This window comes from Thalassophryne amazonica, chromosome 10 (genome assembly GCF_902500255.1).
Source record: "Thalassophryne amazonica chromosome 10, fThaAma1.1, whole genome shotgun sequence".
Classification (NCBI taxonomy): Eukaryota; Metazoa; Chordata; class Actinopteri; order Batrachoidiformes; family Batrachoididae; genus Thalassophryne; species Thalassophryne amazonica.
Window position 1 is genome coordinate 90,660,126 of NC_047112.1, and position 24,882 is coordinate 90,685,007.

The window sequence follows — 24,882 nt, forward strand, 5'->3', positions numbered from 1 at the left end:
TAATTTATCCTGTAAAAAACAGGGAGCCAATGTAAAGACTTGAGGACAGGAGTAATATGCATTTTCCTGTGGGCGTGGGTAAGAAGTCGTGCAGCAGAATTCTGCACTACCTGCAGGCGGGCCAGCTTTTTCTTATTGAGGCATGTAAAGAGACTGTTACAATAATCAAGTCGCAAAGAAACAAATGCATGTACAATCATCTCTAGCTCATTAAAAGCCACCATCTTGCGTAATTTGGAAATGTTCCGAATTTGGAAAAAACAGTTCTTAACGAGCTGCCTAGTGTGATGTTCCAAAGACATCCCTCCATCCAAAATGACACCCAGGTTACACAGGCTGCCTTTAACAGAGCTGCTCAGATTACCAAGGTGATTCTTAATGACAGACATAGCACTGTCTGGAGCTACAATCAATGTCTCAGTCTTATTAGAATTCAACTGCAGGCTGTTTTCAGTAAGCCATTCTGTAATTTTAGTGAGACAACTAATGAGAGAACAAATTTTCTGTGCTTCAGTTGTCTTAAAAGAACAGTACAGCTGCAAGTCATCAGCATACAAATGGTAGGACACATCGCAGAACTGCTGGATCAGCTTACCAAGAGGAAGGATATACAGCAGGAACAAAATCGGACCCAGGACTGAGCCCTGCGGGACACCCCACAAAAGATCAGCAGATTCAGACATCACATTGTTCACAGAAACACTAAAAGTTCTACCAACAAAGTAAGAGCTAAACCACTCTAATACAGGACATGCCAACCGTATCCCGCAATCTATTAATCAAAATGCCATGGTCAACGGTATCGAATGCAGATGACAGATCCAATAAAACCAGCACAGAACATTTACCACTATCAGCGGCCATCATAATGTCACTAGCCACCTTCAACAGGGCAGTTTCAGTGGAATGAAACTCACGGTACCCGGACTGAAATGTGTTATAGATGTTGTTAGTCTGCAAAAATGATTTAAGTTGGACACAGACCAGTGTCCAACTTAGAGTTGAGTGTGCGCTGTGCGAGCCCATCGAACCCTCTCAGGGCAGGTGTCGCCCAAATTCCAGGTGACACGCACAAACATCTAACACCGCTCGCATGGCACTTAGAAAATGACTGGCTATTCACAGCATTAACACGACAACAGTCATCAGACAATCACTGTCATGCTGGCAGTGAAATTTCTCTAAGTGCCCCACAAGTGTGGCTTTGGTGTGTGCACTGAACTGACAGGAGGTGTGGCCGCTGACAGAAGCGGCTGTGGAGATCTGTCTTTCTAGACATCCCAGCTGGACATGGACTAACAACTGCCCACTGTGACGTGCGTGTGGCTGCTTGCTGTCATCACGTGGACATAAATAAAAACATACATATATCGCTGTGGCGATGGGCTGCAACGAGCGAGTGCAGTGCACATTGACAGGCTGTCCCCAAGTTGAAATGGACCGTCAGATCATAACACGCAGCGGGCGATTTGACTGTCACGTCACCCACGTGAGCTATGTTCCACATGATGCAGTGTAAGTCCTGCGGCACGCCGTCCACAAGACATGCATGTCAGGCTGGACACGCGCGAGCAGATGTGGACATGAGACGAGCAAACTGCTTCTCATTCATGTCATTGCATGACTGTACGTCTGTAGACGGATCATACTTGTATTGCCACCTTTCACAGGACAGCGATGGTAGCTCACTGGTAAAGTTTCTGACTGGCAATCAGAGCTTTTGGAAAGCGCAAGTTCAAATCCAGTGGGTGACATTTTTTTTTTTCATTTTCACAGGAGCTGTGCGATGTGGTTACACATCGCACTGCTGCTTGCACTGTGTTTCCGTGTGCAAAACCCTTGCAACACGTATTTTTAATTTTTTTTTTAATTTATTTTTACTTCACAGCCACTGCGCGATGTCGTGCAGCTGCTGGCACTGTGTTCCCGTGTGCATGAACCATCCCACCGGCAACGTGCACGCCTGCCCGTCGGCACGATGTTTCGTGATTCGCTTATACGAGCTGTTCCGACGTGAGTCGCCCTGAGTTGTACTTATTCGCACTATGTGTGAAGCGGCCTTAAGGAAAGCCTTTGCAGAAATACAGACTAATTGTTTACCTTCATTGACAACTCTTCCTGGAGAACAACCAGCTTTTCAGTCTTTTGATCCACTTCATCCTGCAGCGCATCCTTCTCTCGATCCAAGGCAGAGATGGACTTTTGAAGAACCATGACATCATCTTTGTGCTTGGAGCCCTGCTCAATCAGCTTATCTGGAAGGAAATCAAGTAAATAAATAAATTAGTGTGCAGGGAGGCCGCCATTACTCTACAGTATAAAAAAAAACCCAACAAAAAACAACAACAAATCTGTACCTATTCTCTCCTCCAGTTTCTCAATCTGCTGATGGGCAGCATGCAGCTCATTCATTTTGACAGACAATCTGTGCTGGGTATCAGACAGCGACTGCTCCATCTGCTCCTGTAGCAGCCTGTGACAAAGGCCACAAGCATTTTACAAGGTGACAAGACACAGTGATCGCTGACTGTGGCTGGAAGAGCAAGAATCACAGAGGCTCGTTTGTAGATAAGAATGTCAGAACATAACGAGAGGAAGCAGCAATATATTACAACATGACGAAAACATTCCAAGAGTTCTGAATATAATTAAATGCTTTTGAGAAACTTGACAATGATAAAGTACTAAACATCATTTGCTTAAAATGTAGAAGAACATATATTAAATAACCTTTACCAAGTACAATGGCTGTATGGAGTCAGTACTTGCGAGAATGCAATTACAGTCGGTGTTACTTTATGAGATGATCGCGATACAAATATGAGACTGATCATATACCACTACATTTCCGAAAGCAATGATAAAAAATTAGCTCTTTATGTATGTGTAAAGATATTTACACATAACTCTTATTACAAATGATGACAAAAGTATTTTGCAAGATGTATTTAACTGTGCAATCAATGATTTTTTTTTTTTTTAAATACTGCATCATAAACACAGAGGATGATTTATTGCGACACAACAAAGTGTATTTTCAAACATTTTTATCTCCGCATTTAAGGTGGTGTTTTGTGTGTGTGAGAGAGAGTGAGAGAGAGAGACAGTAATTTTCACTTTGCATATCAAGGTTGTTCTGATTTTGGAATACCGCTGTAATCCTGGGCCACTGGGATGGAGTGTGTTTGGGTTTTGTGAGGCAGGGATCTCCCCAGACAATGGAACAACGGCAATGCACCATTATACCATTATCACAGCGCTGTTATACTGTGCCCTGCTCTCAGGTAGTTTTCTAATGCAGCCAGGCTGTGTTTGTGCTGAACGGACTTTCTGCCTGCTTGCCCCTTCCCTGCCGGCTGCGAGCTGAGCCGAACCACAGAGCTGCAGCTCAAGAGTGCAGAGCACAGTGTCTCTCAGCGAAAGAACAAAAACTCTGTCAAAGTCTTCCAATAGAAAGAGTTCTTTCTGCCTACCTAGCTCCCAATACATTCAGAAATGTATTTATAGGCTTCATATTTCCAAAGTTTCCTTAAATAAGCCGCAAAGACTGTGACGAGTCTCTTGTTCCCTCACAGCGAGAGAGAGAGAGAGAGAGAGAGAGAGAGAGAGAGAGAGAGAGAGAGAGAGAGAGAGAGAGAGAGAGAGAGAGAGAGAGGAACAGTGGACACGCTGGAAAAAAAGCAGCAAAGCAATTTTAATAAACGATCATCTTCACCACACAGCCTCAGTGAAACAGAAAAGTGTAAAAAACTGATTCAGAAAGTTTTTCGTCCAGGGTTTCATCTTTAAAAGAGCAGATTTACTTCTTTCAGTTACTTCTTACCAGTGGTGGGCACAGCTAACCAAAAAATTAGCTTCAATAACAGATAATGAGCTAACTGAAAAGTTATCTTTTATAAAGTTAAACCGATAAAACCACTCAAAAATTTATTAGAAGCTACAGATAACCGATAACTTCCAGTATTGTCTCTGGTACACTTGCAACTAATAAGCTGATTTTGAGTTTTAACACCATGATCGGTTCTGGTAGTATCAAAGGCGACTACAGAGCCAAACAAAGAGTCAGCACTTCTGTCTTTGTGCACCCTGCCCTCTGCTGGAAGCTCCTGTTTATTACATAGCTTCCAGCAGCTAAGCAGTTGAGAAGAGCAGCAAAGCTCAACTCTCTACTCAATAACAGCGTTGCCGTAAGGCAGAGGTCTTGGAAAATAAAGCAGTGCTGACTTATGGTTTGGTTTATAAATAAAATTAATACTGATAGAATAACGCCATTAATGTCAATTCTGTCATTTGTACATAATTAAAAGATAACATATATCTTTTAACTCACTCGATGCCATTGAATCTAAAACGTGTCTTTTCCGATAGTAACGCCCCGCGCCAAAGACGCGTCAGAGCCAATTTCTTTTCTTCTCTTTTCTTTCCTTGTGGTATGTTTGTTGTTGACATGGACATAGAACTCAATTTTCTATGGGTCTTGAAAAAACACTCAAATGCTGAAGAAATCCTGGTACTGGGATGTTCTGAACTTTGAAAATGGCTGGCACTCAATGAGTTAATGTTGAATAATACACTAATTCCAAAGTTTTGTAACAAACACAGACGCCAAAGGGATTATGAGTAAAATGTGCCTCTGCTAACACTGATTGGTTGACTCATTCATTCTATATAAACCAACACGTTAATGTGAGGTGTGTCATGTGTTGGTGTTTACAGATAAATGTGCTTTTTTAAAATGTCATTTTTTTATTTGAGAAAAAAAAAAAAAAAAAAAAAGGTATTAAAAAAAAGCCATGTTGTAATTAGATAACCATCTGATATAACCGGTGTCAAAATAAATAGAACACTGCCATGATCTATTGGTGCCCAGATGCTCAGTACTTAAGCTGGGCTTACACTGTGCGAGATTTGGCCCTTTTTCAGGTGATTTTTCACTCGTATGAGAATTTTTTGTATCACGTCAAGTTTCAGCTTAATCGGCATCCTGCATTGTGTAGTATACATGGAGTAACGAGCTGCATTTAACCTCTCACAACCACCTCCCGATCGGCAATCATATGGTCGGATAAAAATCAAACCTGTTGATATTCTGGTCGGCCGTCATGAGGGTATCCCACAGCTGAAAAGCTACAAGCGCCCAACCTCTCGCACTGTGCCTGTGCAAACACCGATGTGGAACTGGAGAGAGCATAAACAGTGATCATCTCTTTGGGAGAGCAGCTTCTGTTTCTTTTCCCCCCTTTCTTCAACTCATGTAAAGTCTTGTATTTTTTTTTTTTTTTGTTAAGACTTTGATGTCTCCCATCGAGAGTTTTAGTAAAAATAAGAAATGTAAATAAAGTTTGAAAAAAAAAAAAAGCTTCTGTTTACGTTTTGCTTCTGGAAACATGAGTCCGAGGTGTGGTTTTTGAACGCACAATGTGATCAGCCAGATTGCATCAGAGCATCGGGCTGTGTAGTGTGAGAACATAAATCGTGCGCTCTGAACTTTTACACCGTGCGGTTTTGTTGTACAGTTTGAGCTGGAGCCGAGTACAATGATTGAAAATATCTTACAGTGTCTGACCAGCTTTAAGGCAAATACTGCCATGAACACTACTGGCCAGTAGATGGCAGTAGAGACCATGAAAACTTGCCAAAACAAAATTCCAGATAATCCGCGTCTGCTACGTTTAAGATGCGTGGAATTTAATAAACGCAAACTGAATTTCAGACATATATATTACTCTAGAACAAAGATGACAGACAGTGTTTGACATAAGCAGGACTCTAAAGAGCAAACAGGAATCGATTGCTGTTCGATTCCAACTGAAAATAATGCAGAACTAACCTGAGCTTCTTCTGGCATTTCTACATAAAACAAACAATAACAACATCTATAAACCCAGAGAATATATTCACAAGAGTTTTAGGCACAATATACAAAGAGTTTTATGCTGTTGTCCGTGTGGAGCCTGATCAGAGCGTCTCAAATGCATTTCTTCTGTCGTGAATGTACTGACATTACCAATAATGCACTGCTGGGCACAGCATGTCCACACTAAAACCTTCAAAATTAGTGCATTACTTTAAAACTAAAACATACATCTGATATTATCACTTTAAAATTCAAATTACTTTCATGTGAGAACTTACTTGGCAATAAATTCGATTCTGATTTGACAATCAAATCAGTTTAGGTTCAGACAATTAGGGGTTATATTGTTTTTAAAAAGTATGCAATCCCACTCAAAAAAATGTAAAAAACAACAACAAAAAACTAAAGTGTCAACATGACAAAAATTCTGCCTGGTACAATACAGTGTGTCATTTCTGAAGAAGAGGGCAAATACTATGTCCATGAAATATTGTGTTTTTAAACTTTTCAACATTATTTCTTTTATCAACTTAGAAACATGCAAAAAAGAACTCTGATATTACAACATAAGTGTCATTATTTTTTGTCTATTATTCTTGCTTTCAATGCATCTAAAACCAGTAAAAAATATGCACCGCTGCAGGTGATACTTGTCAACAGCACTGCTATACTAAAAATTTCTGGGGAGAACCCTGTGAGGTAAAATTACAGCATCTGAGGGGGCAGATTATTTCTGTTACATATGTCAGAGAGGTGTTAAATGAGCTGTCAGTGATAAATGATGCTTAAAGTGTATATATCTGGTAAATGAAATGTCAAATGAGGCAACAATTCTAAATAAATGAAGAATTGGGAAAGTTTTGATGTATTGTGCTTTATTTTTGGTGCCAAATGGCATTAACCTGCTTACCGAATCAATGACTGTAGAGATGGACAGGACAGATGGAAGCAACACAAACTGGATCACCAACTGGATCTTTACTGACTATCGTGCTCTTATAATTTGGATTTTTTTTGGGGCAAACGACTTTGGAACCGGAGCAATAATGATATTCTACATGGCTTCTGTGTGTGAACTCAGTGGGATGCATTTCTCAAGGTATGTATTTATCATACTTTGTGTGATTCGATCTTATTTCCTGAATACAAAAAGCAACCTGGATTGATGTGCTGTCCTAAGTCCGAGCATGAAACAAACAGGCAGCAGACGCAGTGGACTGACCTTCAACTAGCTCAAAGTTGGTCCCCAGTGTTATGTAATGATTATGGATAAAATGGCAATTGATCTGTGGTGCATTTTTCTGTCATAATCTGGTTTGACTTTTATCAGATATATTAGCACCCACACAAGATAAAGACTTTAAAGCCTAATGCTGTGTTTACACAAAGGCAGGACAAGTTACGAATGTCATATTTGTCTTATTCTCACTGGGATTCCTGACATTCTTAACGTGACTTAACGCATCTGAATAGGTTTCTTAATAGTGTGTGTTGGTGCGTGATATTCGTGATTTTCGTGATTGCAGCTGAACTGGTTCACTTTTTGGCCAAAAGAGTGAGACGCCGGTGGAGAGGAAAACGAGCTGGAACTCTCGTGCGCCTCAGACAAAGGGGCACGCGCACGCCCCTACCTGGGATATTTCTCTCCAACGTCCGCTCACTCCACAACAAGATGGATGAGCTGGCACTGCTGATGATGAAGAATAGAGATTTCTCCTCATCTTGTGTACTGTGCTTCACGGAGACGTGGTTAAATGCACAGACACCGGACTGCACGCTCCAACTAGAGGGATTCCAACTCCTCCGCGCAGACAGAGACCGAGCACTCTCTGGTGGAATAACTAGAGGGGGAGAACTCTGCTTCTATATCAACAATGCCTGGTGCTTCGATGTGACTGTGATCTCCCAACACTGCTGTCTCTCTCTGGAATATCTCATAAACTGCAGACTGTTCTACTCTCCACATGAGTTTAACTCTTTCATACTTTGCTCTGTGTATATTCCACCGAGCGCGGACATGCACGAGGCCGAGCGCGCGCTCGCGGATCAGATTATGAGCGTGGAGAGAGACTTTCCGGACTCTCTTGTTATAATTCTCGGTGATTTTAACAAAGGGAATCTCAGTGAGGAATTACCAAAATACAAAGTTTGTTAAATGCCCGACCAGAGAAGGGAGCACGTTAGATCATTGTTACACGACAGTGAGTGGTGCGTACCGCGCGGTGGCCCGTGCAGCTTTGGGACTCTCAGATCACGTGATGGTCCACTTGATTCCCGCATACAGACAGAGACTAAAACTCTCTAAACCTGTTGTGAGAACATCTAAAGTGTGGAGCAATGAAGCTGTGGAGGAGCTACGCGCGTGCTTGGGCACTACGGATTGGGATATGTTTGAGGCTTCAACAGACAGTCTAGATGACTACACGGACACTGTAATGTCATATATGCATTTCTGTGAAGACAGCATCATCCCACAGCGCACCAGGGTGAGATATAACAATGACAAGCCCTGGTTCACACCTAAACTCCAGCAGCTCCGTCAGCAGAAACAGGTGGCTTTCAGAGAAGGAGACAGAGACAGCTATAGAGGTGCAAAGTACAGATTTAGCAAGGAGGTGGCAAAGGCTAAATCCATGTACAGTTCACGTCTGCAGCAAAGGTTCTCTGCCAACGACTCAGCCTCTGTGTGGAGGGGGTTGAAAGAGATCACCAACTACAAGCCCAAAGCACCTCGTTCTATTGACAACCTGAAGCTGGCCAACGACCTGAACGTCTTCTATTCACGCTTTGAAGACAAGGACTCACACCTCCCCACCCCCCACACAATTGGATATTCAAACACCATGGACCTCTCCCCTCTCACCACTGTCCTCCCCCCTCCCCCCGTTGCCCTCTCCGTCCAAGAGGAGGATGTGAGAAGACACTTCAAAAGGATGAATCCACGTAAGGCCCTGGGCCCAGACTGTGTCTCTCCTGCCACCCTGAGACACTGTGCTGATGAGCTGGCCCCAGTCTTCAAGGGGATCTTCAACACCTCCCTGGAGTCATGCCATGTTCCAGTCTGCTTCAAGTCCTCCATTATAGTTCCAGTGCCCAAGAAACCACGCATCACTGGACTTAATGACTACAGGCCTGTGGCTCTCATGTCTGTAGTCATGAAGACCTTCGAACGCCTGGTTTTATCCCACCTGAAGTCCATCACCGACCCCCTCCTGGATCCCCTGCAGTTTGCCTACGGAGCCAACAGGTCTGCAGACGACACCATAAACCTGGACCTGCACTCCATCCTGCAGCACCTGGACTCCGCAGGAACCTAGGATCCTGTTTGTGGACTTCAGCTCTGCATTCAACACCATCCTTCCGGCTTTGCTCCAGGACAAGCTTTCTCTGTTCCACGTGCCCGACTCCACCTGCTGGTGGATCACAGACTTCCTGACGGACCGAGTCAGCATGTGAGGCTGGGAAAGAATGTCTCGAACACTCGGGTTCTCAGCACAGGATATCCACAGGACTGTGTCCTTTCCCCTCTGCTCTTCTCCCTGCACACTAACTGCTGCACCTCCAGCCACGACTCCGTAAAGCTCATCAAGTTTGCGGATGACACCACCCTCATCGGACTCATTTCGGATGGGGATGAGTCTGCCTACAGGAGGGAGGTGGACCGGCTGGTGACCTGGTGTAGCTGCAACAACTTTGAGCTCAATGCCCAGAAAACAGTGGAGATGATCGTGGACTTCAGGAAAGCCACAGCCCCCCCCCGCCCTCACCAACAGCCCCATCACCACTGTGGACTGTCACCGCTTCCTTGGCACCACCATCACCCAGGACCTCAAGTGGGAGTCAACCATCAGCTCCCTCATCAAGAAGGCCCAGCAGAGGATGTACTTCCTGCGGCAGCTGAAGAAGGCCAAGCTGCCTGTCCAGCTGATGGTGCAGTTCTACACGGCCATCATCGAGTCCATCCTCTGCTCCTCCATCACAGTGTGGTATGCCGGGGCCACAGCCAGGGACAGACACAGACTGCAGCGCATTGTGGCCTCTGCTGAGAAGGTGATCGGCTGTAGCCTTCCATCTCTCCACGACCTGCACATCTCCAGAACTCTGGGCCGAGCACGTCGGATCACAGCTGAGCCTTCTCACCCTGCACACGGTCTATTCAAACCACTCCCCTCGGGCAGGAGGCTACGGTCCATCTGGACCAGAACCTCCCGCCATAAGAACAGTTTCTTCACCTCTGCCGTTAGACTCATGAACTCCTCATAACTCAGTCACCTTAACCTTAACTCTTTATCATTTTATCACGGGTCACTTTAGACAATGTACTTTGGTTTTAATTGCACTCCTCCCACTGCACTGTTTTTTTCTGTTACTCTTTCTTTCTGTTTTTCGGTTGCACACAGCCTTTCATAATTCATATGTCATTTTTCATCTTATATTTTGTCTTATTTTGGCACATATTGTATATTTTATCTTAGCATTTTATATTGCTCTCTGTTTAATGTTGCACCATTGTATCGAAGCAAATTCCTAGTCTCTGAATCCTGTTCACTGGCAATGGCAATGAACTTCTTCTGATTCTGATTTTCGTGGAGCATGTTTTTGGCTGTCAAAAAAAAAAAATCTTTGTCACGCACCACCCTCACTTTGCCTCATGTCGTGGAGGTCGCAACTGAGCGTGTTGATCCATCTTGATTAGTGGTGAGCCTTAATAGAGCGTGACAGCGTTCTTCTGACATGCACACAATTAAACCCTGCTGCACCACATTCAGTTTCATTGATGCAATATGCTGAAGGACATTATTCTTGACCATGCGCAATGGTTCCTGATAATTCGCCAGCAACACGTGCCATTAATCGTAACACGTGGTAACAAGTTGCAACAGCTCCTGATGACACCTGACGCCTCAAATCACATTCGTGATCAGCGGCCAAGAATGCATACTTCGTGGAATTCGTGACTTGTCGTTATGTGTAAAAGCAGCAAACCAGCGGTTCAGCGCAAAATATCAATTTGTGCACAATACCCCCACATTTGTGATTTATCAATGGAAGTTATTAAAGCAAGGTACTTTCATAACAAAAATATTTAACAGATGGTTTGACATAGAGCTGAGCAAAAGGAAACATTAATGGCTGTTTTTCTTCCTCACAGAGAACACAAATCTAATCTGTGCTCTGTCAATGTACAAAACAATGAAAGTTTCCCAAGGCATGCACATCCAAACCAAAGAAACACTGGGTGCTGACAAACTGATCAAAAGCAGAAAATGTCAGCACACCAGTTACTGCTCCCAAAAACATTTACTGACCAAATAAGTGAGGTCAAAACAAAACAGCTCAACGTGTGTGCGTATATTGCCCCCCCACTTCTTCCAGGCTGGCAGTACGGTGGCTTGGTAGTTAGCACTGTTGCCTCACAGCAAGAGGGTCCTGGGACCACTTCACACCTGATTCCTTCTGTATTGAGTTTGTGTGGGTTCACTCCGGGTGTTCTGGCTTCCTCACACTTGCAAAGATATACAGGATAAGCAAACGGGAAACTTGAACTTAACCATATGTATGAATGCATTTATTTGTGTATACGAGTTCCTGCAACAGACTGGCTGACCGTCCAGGGTGTATCCACACTATAACCCAGTGACCACTGGGATAGGCTGAGACTCTCCAATGACCCTTAAATAGAATAAGCGGGTATATAAAATAAATGAATATCCAAGCTTCTTTGTATTAAAATTTGGAAAATTATGTTTTAGTATTTTCTTTTAAACCAACAACCCCAAGCAAATAAGAAGACAAAAGTAAGAAGAACCACCGTGACAGAGCCAACATTTTACAAGCGATAACATGTCATATCCAGTTTTATCTTATCATATATTTAGCACATATGGTCCCAGAACTGGCTTGTACCTGGTGTCTGGAGAGTTCATTCTCATTGCTTTCGGTTCATTTGTCCTTTCTTGAAAGAGCTGAAATGCAGCTTGTACTTGATCTACTTATTACTACTGAAGCTTTGAAAATGAATATGTATTCTACAACCCCTGGCAATAATTATGGAATCACCGGCCTCGGAGGATGTTCATTCAGTTGTTTAATTTTGTAGAAAAAAGCAGATCACAGACATGACACAAAAATAAAGTCATTTCAATTGGCAACTTTCTGGCTTTAAGAAACACTATAACAAACTTTTTTAGACCAAGCAGAGGGAAAAAATATGGACTCACTCAATTCTGAAGAATAAATTATGGAATCACCCTGTAAATTTTCATCTTCAAAACTAACACCTGCATCAAATCAGATCTGCTCGTTAGTCTGCATCTAAAAAGGAGTGATCACACCTTGGAGAGCTGTTGCACCAAGTGGACTGACATGAATCATGGCTCCAACACGAGAGATGTCAATTGAAACAAAGGAGAGGATTATCAAACTCTTAAAAGAAGGTAAATCATCACGCAATGTTGCAAAAGATGTTAGTTGTTCACAGTCAGCTGTGTCTAAACTCTGGACCAAATACAAACAACATGGGAAGTTTGTTAAAGGCAAATATACTGGTAGACAAAGGAAGACAAAGCGTCAAGACAGAAAACTTAAAGCAATATGTCTCAAAAATCGAAAATGCACAACAAAACAAATGAGGAACAAATGAGAGGAAACTGGAGTCAACGTCTGTGACCGAACTGTAAGAAACCGCCTAAAGGAAATGGGATTTACATACAGAAAAGCTAAACGAAAGCCATCATTAACACTTAAACAGAAAAAAAAACAAGGTTACAATGGGCTAAGGAGAAGCAATTGTGATCTGTGGATGACTGGATGAAAGTCATATTCAGTGATGAATCTCCAATCTGCATTGGGCAAGGTGATGATGCTGGAACTTTTGTTTGGTGCTGTTCCAATGAGATTTATAAAGATGACTCCCTGAAGAGAACATGTAAATTTCCAGCCATTGATGATATGGGGCTGCATGTCAGGTAAAGGCACTGGGGAGATGGCTGTCATTACATCATCAATAAATGCACAAGTTTACGTTGATATTTTGGACACTTTTCTTATCCCATCAATTGAAAGGATGTTTGGGGATGGTGAAATCATTTTTTCAAGATGATAATGCATCTTGCCATAGAGCAAAAACTGTGAAAACATTCCTTGCAAAAAGACACATAGGGTCAATGTTATGGCCTGCAAACAGTCCGGATCTTAATCCAATTGAAAATCTTTGGTGCAAGTTAAAGAAAATGGTCCATGACAAGGCTCCAACCTGCAAAGCTGATCTGACAACAGCAATCAGAGAAAGTTGGAGCCAGATTGATGAGGAGTACTGTTTGTCACTCATTAAGTCCATGCCTCAGAGACTGCAAGCTGTTATAAAAGCCAGAGGTGGTGCAACAAAATACTAGTGATGTGTTGGAGCGTTCTTTTGTTTTTCATGATTCCATAATTTTTTCCTCAGAATTGAGTGATTCCATATTTTTTTTTCCCTCTGCTTGGTCTAAAAAAGTAACCGTTAATGACTGCCACAATTTTTTTTCCTGATTTCTTATAGTGTTTCTTAAAGCCAGAAAGTTGCCATTTGAAATGACTTTAGTTTTGTGTCATGTCTGTGATCTGCTTTTTTCCTACAAAATTAAACAACTGAATGAACATCCTCCGAGGCCAGTGATTCCATAATTTTTGCCAGGGGTTGTATAGATTATAGTTAAAATGATTTACAATATACCTCATTTGTGTGTAATCTGAGTTAATCTGGTGATTCAATATATCAACACTCACAATTATAAGATTTATGATAAATTTTAATTGAACTACAATAAATGAAAACATTTGATTTAATGAGAGGTTTGTTTTTTTATTTTAGCAATCAAATTACAACTGCAATTATTTGATATAGTGTTAAGACAAACCTCAGAGCATTTGACTCTGCCTTTTGCCGGGCCATCTCTTCATTATTCTGGACCAAAGCAACTGACTGAGTTCTCAGGTCCCCCTCCACAGCATCTCTACTGTCCTTCAGCAGCCGCACCTGTGACTGCAGCTCTGCTCTCTCTCGCTCCAACTAAACCTCAACACACACACACAAAAGCAGCAGGTCAATACATGTAGTAGTGAGCATTTAGAAAGTACTCCAAAGGCACGGGCGCATTAGCTGCAAGCGACAGAGACAACTCGCCATTCATTTTCAATCAGATTGGCTGTTTTGCAGCGGCAACAAACAACAGTTCCTCTGCCGCCAGCTAGGCGGGGCCAAAACAGACCTAAAACCTATTTTAGGCAAATACTGAGTGGCGAACACGGCGACTGCCACTCAGTCAACAGGCAGTTTAACGTCAGCTGGCTGCTCACTCGAACAAAATAATACAACATGAATACACTCCGAAACAACTTATTCCTGTATAAATTAATATATTTCTCATATATTTTGGAAAAGTTAGAGTGAAAAAAAAACACTTCTAAATCTAAAAACACTGTTTTTGTAAACATTTAAAACCACTGAAATAAATGGTAAATGGCATTGGGCCCCCTAACATTGGGGTGAATGTGTGGCATTATTGTAAAGCACTTTCAGCGTCTGATGTAGAAGGAAAAGCGCTATATAAATGCAGTCCATTTACCAAAACCACTGAAGTGATGCGCAAGACATCTTACTGAGAAGTAGTGTGCACACCCATCAAGTTACAAAACCAGGTGCTTGTTGCCGCCATTTCTAGCTAATGAGACTGTAGCTTAATAGACTACAATGCTCAATAACTATATACAGATTACAATTAAGAGCTGTAACTCATCTTACACTCTGAATGGCGTTCTCTAGGTCAAGAGTCCTTCTATCCTCTTCTCTGCCTGGAAGAACTGAAGCTTGGGCAGCCTGTTGACACATTTGAAGGATTTTTCATATTTGACACATCAAATCAAATCAATTTTATTTATATAGCGCCAAATCACAACAAACAGTCGCCCCAAGGTGCTTTATATAGTAAGGCAAAAGCCATACAATAATTACAGAAAAACCCCAACGGTCAAAACGACCCCCTATGAGCAAGCACTTGACGACAGTGGGAAGGAAAACTGCCTTTTAACAGGAAGAAACCTCCAGCAGAACCAGGCTCAGGGAGGGGCCGTCTTCTGCTGGGACTGGTTGGGGCTGAGGGGAGAGAATCAGGAAAAAGACATGCTGTGGAAGAGAGCAGAGATCAATCACCAATGATTAAAAGTAGAGTGGTGCATACAGAGCAAAAAGAGGTGAATAAAAAGAAACACTGGGTGCATCATGGGAAACCCCCCAGCAGTCTAAGTCTATAGCAGCATAACTAAGGGATGGTTCAGGGTCACCTGATGCAGCCCTAACTATAAGCTTTTTCAAAAAGGAAAGTTTTAAGCTTAATCTTAAAAGTAGAGAGGGTGTCTGTCTCCCTAATCTGAATTGGGAGCTGGTTCCACAGGAGAGGAGCCTGAAAGCTGAAGGCTCTGCCTCCCATTCTACTCTTACAAACCCTAGGAACTACAAGTAAGCCTGCAGTCTGAGAGCGAAGCGCTCTATTGGGGTGATATGGTACTATGAGGTCCTTAAGATAAGATGGGATCTGATTAGGGATGGGTATCGAGAACCGGTTCCTTTCGGGTATCGTTAAGAAATGATTCGATCCACCGACATCAATAAGCTTTGTGCTTAACGATTCTGTTATCGGTCCTTCAGAGTGGCCGTTGTTTTGGCGGGTGTTTGTCAGGAAAATGATCATTTCTCTACATTGATTACAGACCGTGCAGCAGGTCCTTAATCAACTTTTCTGCAGCGCGGCTTTTCTTTGAACCTTGAACCAATCGAAGCGTGGTTCGCAGATTGAAGCAATGCTTCGGTCGATTGCTTTGTTTATGTCTTTCTTTCGCTTAATTTTCCCCCGCTAAAACCCTAAAGAGCATACGTCTGAGTATTATTTACCTTTTCTATGTTAAACCGACCTGTTATGGTCTTCTGAAACAGTTGATAGATGTATTTTATAACTTAAAAACGGGAGCGATGCTAACGCGTTAGCATGTCTAAGGCATTTTCAATGTTAAAAATTAGCATTTAGCAATTGCAGCCGTCATCACGTTCGGGTGCATTTGTTTTCAAATTGTAATATTCCTTAAATTTATTTTTGCTTATATATTAATAATCTAATGATTATTATATACAATTTTAGAGAAAGAGACAAAAAGAACCTGAATAGAAACACAACAGAAAATATATAATAGCAACTAACATAAATAAATAAATACATACAGAAATAAATGTTTCCTGTGAACACCTAGTGACTCTTACACCTCCATTTCATCCCTGTCTTATTTAAGTTTAATGACAGTTTGTTTCGGTCAAACCATATTTTCAGTTTTTAATTTCTTCAGTGATTTCCTCCAGAACTATCTGCCAAACTAGAAACTGCTGCATCCTAGTAAGAGCAGAATACTACTAGAATGAATCCAAATAAGGAAAGTTGTATTTTTTTTCTCACCTAAATGGATTCTGCACTCACTCCAGTTTATTGTCTGGAATAGTCCCTGATTGTATTTCAGAGCTTCTAGAATTGAAACATTTTCGTGCAGGTGGTGTTGGGGGGTAATTTTGGGTTTCAGCTTTTTTTGTTTTTCACCACTTTCATCCCTGAATATGAGTTGTGATTCACTTTTGTGCGGATTAAAGTTACTAACTGGGACTCCTGTCTCGTTGCGAGAAAGAAACGAGAATCATCCTCCGTTCTGTTCACACAGCCCCAAACATTGCGCGGCTCTCTGACAAGTCAAGATAGAAAGATAGAATTCAGTCTGAATTAATAACTTCAAAGCGAAACACAGTTTTGTTTATTTTTATTTATGTCCAGAGATCAAGGATACAGTGACTAATTTCATATTTATTTACTTTAAGACTCAAGGAAATACATAGAAAACCTGTAAAGCCTACTTTTAGTACAAAATTCACGAGGTATCGATAAGGGAATCAATAAGGAATCGGATCAATAAGCAGAATCGATAATGGCATCAATATCGATAAAATCTTATCAATACCCATCCATAGACCTGATTATTCAAAACCTTATAAGTAAGAAGAAGAATTTTAAATTCTATTCTGGAATTAACAGGGAGCCAATGAAGAGAAGCCAATATGGGTGAAATATGCTCTCTCCTTCTAGTCCCTGTCAGTACTCTAGCTGCAGCATTTTGAATTAACTGAAGGCTTTTCAGGGAACTTTAAGGACAACCTGATAATAATGAATTACAATAGTCCAGCCTAGAAGAAATAAATGCATGAATTAGCTTTTCAGCATCACTCTGAGACAAGACCTTTCTAATTTGAGAGATATTGCACAAATGCAAAAAAGCAGTCCTACATATTTGCTTAATATGCGCATTGAAGGACATATCCTGATCAAAAATGACTCCAAGATTTCTCACAGTATTACTGGAGGTCAGGGTAATGCCATCCAGAGTAAGGATCTGGTTAGACACCATGTTTCTAAGATTTGTGGGGCCAAGTACAATAACTTCAGTTTTATCTGAATTTAAAAAGAGGAAATTAGAGGTCATCCTTGCCTTTATGTCTGAAAGACATTCCTGCAGTTTAACTAATTGGTGTGTGTCCTCTGGCTTCATGGATAGATAAAGGTGGGTATCATCTGCGTAACAATGAAAATTTAAGCAATGCTTTCTAATAATACTGCCTAAGGGAAGCATGTATAAAGTTAATAAAATCAGTCCTAGCACAGAACCTTGTGTAACTCCATAATTAACCTTAGTCCGTGAAGAAGACTCCCCATTTATATGAACAAATTGTAATCTATTAGATAAATATGATTCAAACCACTGCAGCGCAGTGCCTTTAATACCTATGGCATGTTCTAATCTCTGTTATAAAATTTTATGGTCAACAGTATCAAAAGCAGCACTGAGGTCTAACAGGATGAGCACAGAGATGAGTCCACTGTCTGAGGCCATAAGAAGATCATTTGTAACCTTCACTAATGCTGTTTCTGTACTATGATGAATTCTGAAACCTGACTGAAACTCTTCAAATAGACCATTCCTCTGCAGATGATCAGTTAGCTGTTTTACAACTACCCTTTCAAGAATTTTTGAGAGAAAAGGAAGGTTGGAGATTGGCCTATAATTAGCTAAGATAGCTGGGTCAAGTGATGGCTTTTTAAGTAATGGTTTAATTACTGCCACCTTAAAAGCCTGTGGTACATAGCCAACAAATAAAGATAGATTGATCAAATTTAAGATCAAAGCATTAATTAACGGTAGGGCTTCCTTGAGCAGCCTGGTAGGAATGGGGTCTAATAGACATGTTGATGGTTTGGAGGAAGTGACTAATGAAAGTAACTCAGACAGAACAATCGGAGAGAAAGAGTCTAACCAAATACCAGCATTACTGAAAGCAGTCGAACATAAAGATATGTCTTTGGGATGGTTATGAATAACTTTTTCTCTAATAGTTAAAATTTTATTTGCAAAGAAAGTCATGAAGTCATTACTAGTTACAGTTAAAGGAATACTCGGCGCAATAGAGCTCTGACTCTTTGTCAGCCTGGCTACAGTGCTAAAAAGAAACCCGGGGTTGTTCTTATTTTCTTCAATTAGTGATGAATAGTAAGATGTCCTAGCTTTACGGAGGGCTTTTTTTATAGAGCAACAGACTCTTTTTCCAGGCTAAATGAAGATCTTCTAAATTAGTGAGACGCCATTTCCTCTCCAGCTTACGGGTTATCTGCTTTAAGCTGCGAGTTTGTGGGTTATACCATGGAGTCAGGCACTTCTGATTTAAGGCTCTCTTTTTCAGAGGAGCTACAGCATCCAAAGTTGTGCTCATTGAGGATGTAAAGCTATTGACGAGATAATCTATCTCACTCACAGAGTTTAGGTAGCTACTCTGCACTGTGTTGGTATATGGTATTGAAGAACATAAAGAAGGAATCATATCCTTAAACCTAGTCACAGTGCTTTCAGAAAGACTTCTACTGTAATGAAACTTATTCCCCAATGCTGGGTAGTCCATTAAAGTAAATATAATTAAGAAATGATCAGACAGAAGGGGGTTTTCAGGGAATACTGTTAAGTCTTCAATTTCCATACCATAAGTCAGAACAAGATCTAAAGTGTGGCTAAGGTGGTGGGTGGGCTCATTTACATTTTCAGCAAAGCCAGCTGAGTCTAATAATAGATTAAATGCAGTGCTGAGGCTGTCATTCTCAGCATCTATGTGGATGTTAAAATCACCCACTATAATTATCTTATCTGAGCTAAGCACTAAGTCAGACAAAAGGTCTGAAAAATCACAAAGAAAAGTAACGACCAGGTGGACGATAGATAATAACAAATAAACATTTGGATGGACAAGACTAAGAGTCAAGCTTTCAAATGAATTAAAGCTCTGTTTAGGTCTTTAATTAATAAGCAGGAGTGGAAGATTGCTGCTACTCCTCCTCCTCGACCCGTGCTTTGAGCATTTTGACAGTTAGTGTGACTCGGGGGTGTTGACTCATTTAAACTAACATATTCATCCTGCTGTAACCAGGTTTCTGTAAGGCAGAATAAATCAATATGTTGATCAATTATTATATAATTTACTAACAGGGACTTAGAAGAGAGAGACCTAATGTTTAATCGACCACATTTAATTGTTTTAGTCTGTGGTGCAGTTGAAGGTGCTATATTATTTTTTCTTTTTGAATTTTTATGCTTAAATAGATTTTTGCTGGTTATTGGTGGTCTGGGAGCAGGCACCGTCTCTACGGGGATGGGGTATTGGGGGGATGGCAAGGGGAGAGAAGCAACAAGACCAGGTTTTCCCCAGAAGCTTTGCCAATTATCTATGAAGCCCACCTCATTTTTTGGACACCACTCAGACAGCCAGCAATTCAAGGAGAACATGCGGCTAAACATGTCACTCCCGGTCCGATTGGGGAGGGGCCCAGAGAAAACTACAGAGTCCGACATTGTATACATTTTAGTTATAAAGCTGGTTCTCCAGTTTTAACATATATGCTGTGCTGAGCAGAAGTAGAGATTCTATACAACCACTCAAGACCCACCACTGCAGCCTAACACAAAGTTATGCATGTCCTGAGTGCTGGATATATGTCTATTTCTCAGAAGGATGTGGTCATTTAGAAGAAATAACAATGCCAGAGCGCTCATGACCTCAGAATGGGGGATGGTTCATCTTCTAGCAGGACAATGACCCTAAGCACACAGCCAAGATATCAAAGGCGTGACTTCAGAACAACTCTGTGAATGTCCTCGAGTGACCCAGCCAGAGCCCGGACCTGAATCTGATTGAACATCTCTGCAGAGATCTGAAAATGGCTGTGCACCGACGCTCCCCATCCAAACTGATGGAGCTTGAGAGGTGCTGCAAAGAGGAATGGACAAAACTGCTGAAGATGGGGGCACCAAGATTGTGGCATCATATTCAAGAAGACTTGAGGCTGTAATTGCTACCAAAGGTACATCAACAAAGTATTTGAAAAAGGGTGTGAATACTTATGTACATGATGAATTGTTAGTTTTAATTTTAATAAATTTGCAAAAATAAAACAAAATAAAATAGCTTTTTTCATGTTATCATTATGGGGTGTTGTGAGTAGAATTTTGATGGAAAAAATGAATTTACTCCATTTTGGAATTGTGCTAAAATAAAATGTGGAAAAAGTGAAGTGCTGTGAATATTTTCTGGATGCAATGTACATAATGAAAGAAAACATAAAACTTGCTAAAATGTTAAAATGTTTGTTTAGAGTATTTAAAATTGAAAAAAAAAAAACAAAAAAAAAAACAAACAACAACAAAACATTCTGATTGAACAGGTCCCCCAGACAAAGTCATAAGCAGTTCACCATTTATGTACCATTTCACATAATTCCGAAGACATGCAGGTGCGGTGAACTGACGTGAGTAGGAGTGTGAATGAATGTGACTTTAGGCATCAGCAGTATCATATACTGGCTGCCTGTCCAGGGTGTTTCTCTGCTTTTCCTGCAGTGAGTGTTGAGATAGGTTCCAGTCCCCTATGACCCTAACCTGAAATACTCTAAGCAGGTTTTTGAAAATTTATGCTTTACAAAAATGTACCAAAACTGAATAAATGTTTGTATAAATATTGAAACCTGAGGTTTGGCCATGCATTATTACAGAATGTATGAGTTAAGATATCTACATGGTTGATTACACAGAATCTACTGAAGTAGTAATACTACTGTAGCATATCACACAGACTGTGCTTCAAAGTATTATTTAGATTACTGCAGGCATACACCATAAACCAGGCTAAATACACACTCCAAATGTACACCTGAAACGGAATGGACACAGTGGTGGTGCAAATATGAAAATACGAGGTCTGTGAGAAAAGTATCGTACCTTTTTATTTTTTTCAAAAACTATATGGATTTGATTCATATGTTTTTACGTCAGCCAAGCTTGAACCTTCGTGCGCATGCGTGAGTTTTTCCATGCCTGTCGGTTGCGTAATTTGCCTGTGAGCATGCCTTGTGGTAGGAGTGGTCCAGCCCCCTCGTCGGATTTTCATTGTCAGGAAATGGCGGAATGATTTGGGCTTTTTTTCTATCAGAATTTTTCCAGAAACTGTTAGAGACAAGCAGCTGGAAACCATTCGAAAAATTTACCTGGCTTTCGGTAAAAGTTTTACGGGTTTCACAGAGAATAAGGACTGTTACTACAGCTTTAAGGACGCCCCACAATGGCGCACGGCACGCCGCGCTTCGAGCCGCCATCGAGAGGCAGAAAACACCACATCATTTCTAAATGGATAGCTGTGTGGAGCTGGGACCGTCGTGATCAATTTCTCTGGTTATCACAAGAGCTGGACATCAGCCATTTTCCGGCAGATTTCACTTTTAACAAGAGATTTTGTTATGGAAAGCCGCGCGGAGGCTTCGCGCGTCAGGACCGATTCGCTGATGGAGCGAGACAAAGGAACACCTCCGTTTCGGAGTGCGAGGGGACAAGTTGGGGGCATGCCCAGCTCTCCACAATTTCTCTTATACTCACTGGGCTGGTAAGCATTGAAAGCCGAGATAGGCATGTCCCAACTTGTCCCCTGGGACCACTGCATTACAGGAAGAGTATGTTATTGATGACATTTAAGTGATGCACGGGAAACATGTACACTAAGAAATGTGTCGTTAGACCTGTAATCGCTCCATTATTACATCTCTTTCAGAGGTGATCTGTTGAACCTTCAGTTCTGCCTGGTTCCTTTCCTCCTTCAGCTTTAAGATATCAGCTGAGAGATCTGTACCACGGGTCAGTTTCAAGTCCTCTTGAGCCTGAATAAGTTAGAACATTTGATGATTAAAAGTGTGAAGTAATTACACATCTTACTGATACAATGTTTCTTAAACCTACCTGTTTGTACAGGGCTTTGAACTTGTCTCTCTCAGTACTAAGCGACGTCACATTATTCTGGATGTCTTCCATGTGTCTCTCAAGACCCAACAGAGCAGCCTTCAGTTCATCTCGTTCCTTTAATAAATCAGACACTTCTGTCTTCATAAAGCCTTTCTGAAAAAGTAATGAGATTTTTTTTTTTTTTCTTTCCAGTTTTTTGGAAAAATCACATGATACAACAGGGAAAACTTTGTCTCATCTTACCTTGGCTGCTCTGGACTGAACACTCCTGCCTCTGAGTGGGCTACGATTTGGGCTTAACTCCCAGCCCACAGGCCCTCTGGTCCATTTGTACAGCTCAGCTTCCTGGCGGTAGTAATCCCGCTCTTCCTCTAAGCTTTTGACAAAGGCATCCAGGCGTGATGGGGACCGCTGTCTTCCACAAACGCCATGCTGAGTCCGCATGGCCTCCAATTCCATGACCAGTTCTTTGTCTATTAAACAGAGATGTGTGAGACAGTGGTACACTCATAAAACAAAGTGGTACAGCTTTATATTCTTTACCAGGCACCCCACATTTACAGCAAGGCCTGCTAAATGTCATGTTCTTCATACACTTAATAAACAGTAAACAGGTTATTTATTTCAGCAACAACACAGCAGCATAAAGACAACATATCAAACAAATAAAAAAAAACAAGATCAAATTTAACACCGTGTGCCTGAAAAGGGGGTGGGAAGAAGCAAAGCTTATAAATTACCCATCCCTCATACCCCATCCCAAAAGTCCAAGTCCAACATATAATTACACTTATGCTCACACTCCTATATATACAAATAAGCAAATTAAATACATACATCCACAAATGTATACATCTTTTTTTTTTTTAATTATGATTTTCTTTATATCCAGAAATTATTAATTTCTTATAATGTTTCTTAAAACAGACTAAAGAACTACATAATCTAATTTCCACAGGACATTTGTTCCAAATCTTCACCCCTTTAACTGAAACACAAAAACCCTTGACATTAGTACGTACGGGAGGCTTCTTAAAAATAGGGACTAAAAATGTCCATGTCAAATTTTACAGCATGAAATTTTAATATCTTACAGTCATAAACTGCCACTATGCCTACTTTCAAAATGCCGATATAATAAAGCATATCACAGCCCGGTTAGGTACTAATATCTCACCAAATACAGTGGAAAATTCGACCATATGGTTGCTGCTTTGACAGCTATACACCAAGATTCTTTTGTATAAATTAAGTTCGCAGACTGCCACCTACCGTATGTTAATATTGATCAAATGAGTTCAGGACAGAATTCATCACATACACACATATTATACAGTAGTGTTCAGAATAATAGTAGTGCTATGTGACTAAAAAGATTAATCCAGGTTTTGAGTATATTTCTTATTGTTACATGGGAAACAAGGTACCAGTAGATTCAGTAGATTCTCACAAATCCAACAAGACCAAGCATTCATGATATGCACACTCTTAAGGCTATGAAGTTGGGTATTAGTAAAAAAAAGTAGAAAAGGGGGTGTTCACAATAATAGTAGTGTGGCATTCAGTCAATTTTGTGGAACAAACAGGTGTGAATCAGGTGTCCCCTATGTAAGGATGAAGCCAGCACCTGTTGAACATGCTTTTCTCTTTGAAAGCCTGAGGAAAATGGAACGTTCAAGACATTGTTCAGAAGAATAGCGTAGTTTGATTAAAAAGTTGATTGAAGAGGGGAAAACTTATACGCAGGTGCAAAAAATTCTAGGCTGTTCATCTACAATGATCTCCAATGCTTTAAAATGGACAAAAAAAAAAAAAAAAAAGATGCGTGGAAGAAAACAACCATCAAAATGGATAGAAGAATAACCAGAATGGCAAAGGCTCACCCATTGATCAGCTCCAGGATGATCAAAGACAGTCTGGAGTTACCTGTAAGTGCTGTGACAGAAGACGCCTGTGTGAAGCTAATTTATTTACAAGAATCCCCCGCAAAGTCCCTCTGTTAAATAAAAGACGTGCAGAAGAGGTTACAATTTGCCAAAGAACACATCAACTGGCCTAAAGAGAAATGGAGGAATATTTTGTAGACTGATGAGAGTAAAACTGTTCTTTTTGGGTCCAAGGGCTGCAGACAGTTTGTGAGACGACCCCCAAACTCTGAATTCAAGCCACAGTTCACAGTGAAGCATGGTGGTGCAAGCATCATGATATGGGCATGTTTCTCCTACTATGGTGTTGGGCCTATATATCGCATACCAGGTATCATGGATCAGTTTGGATATGTCAAAATACTTGAAGAGGTCATGTTGCCTAATGCTGAAGAGGACATGCCCTTGGAATGGGTGATTCAACAAGACGACCCCAAGCACACTAGTAGACAAGCAAAATCTTGGTTTCAAACAAACAAAATTAATGCCTCGCAGATCATGAAGAAATCATGCGTGGTTATACAACTAAATACTAGTTTAGTGATTCACAGGATTGCTAAAAAAAAAAAGCAGTTTGAACATAATAGTTCTGAGTTTGTAGCATCAGCAGCAGATGCTACTATTATTGTGAACACCCCCTTTTCTAGTTTTTTTTTTTGTTTTTTACTAATTTCAATTACAATTACAATTTCATAGCCTTAAGAGTGC

The 24,882-nt window shown here is 41.0% G+C and overlaps 1 protein-coding gene across 2 annotated transcripts in view; it reads right to left on the reverse strand.

The window, feature by feature from the left end:
* The window catches only part of cep135 (centrosomal protein 135), a 56,451-nt gene that overhangs the window by 13,032 nt on the left and 18,537 nt on the right, over positions 1 to 24,882 (reverse strand). For both annotated transcript variants that reach the window (XM_034180493.1, XM_034180492.1), the window contains exons 10-16: positions 22,493 to 22,722; positions 22,247 to 22,402; positions 22,030 to 22,167; positions 14,640 to 14,714; positions 13,756 to 13,907; positions 2,358 to 2,473; positions 2,101 to 2,255 (exon numbers count right to left, since the gene is read on the reverse strand). In XM_034180493.1, the coding sequence (XP_034036384.1) occupies positions 2,101 to 2,255; positions 2,358 to 2,473; positions 13,756 to 13,907; positions 14,640 to 14,714; positions 22,030 to 22,167; positions 22,247 to 22,402; positions 22,493 to 22,722 (1,022 nt within the window). The remainder of the gene's footprint in view (positions 1 to 2,100; positions 2,256 to 2,357; positions 2,474 to 13,755; positions 13,908 to 14,639; positions 14,715 to 22,029; positions 22,168 to 22,246; positions 22,403 to 22,492; positions 22,723 to 24,882) is intronic.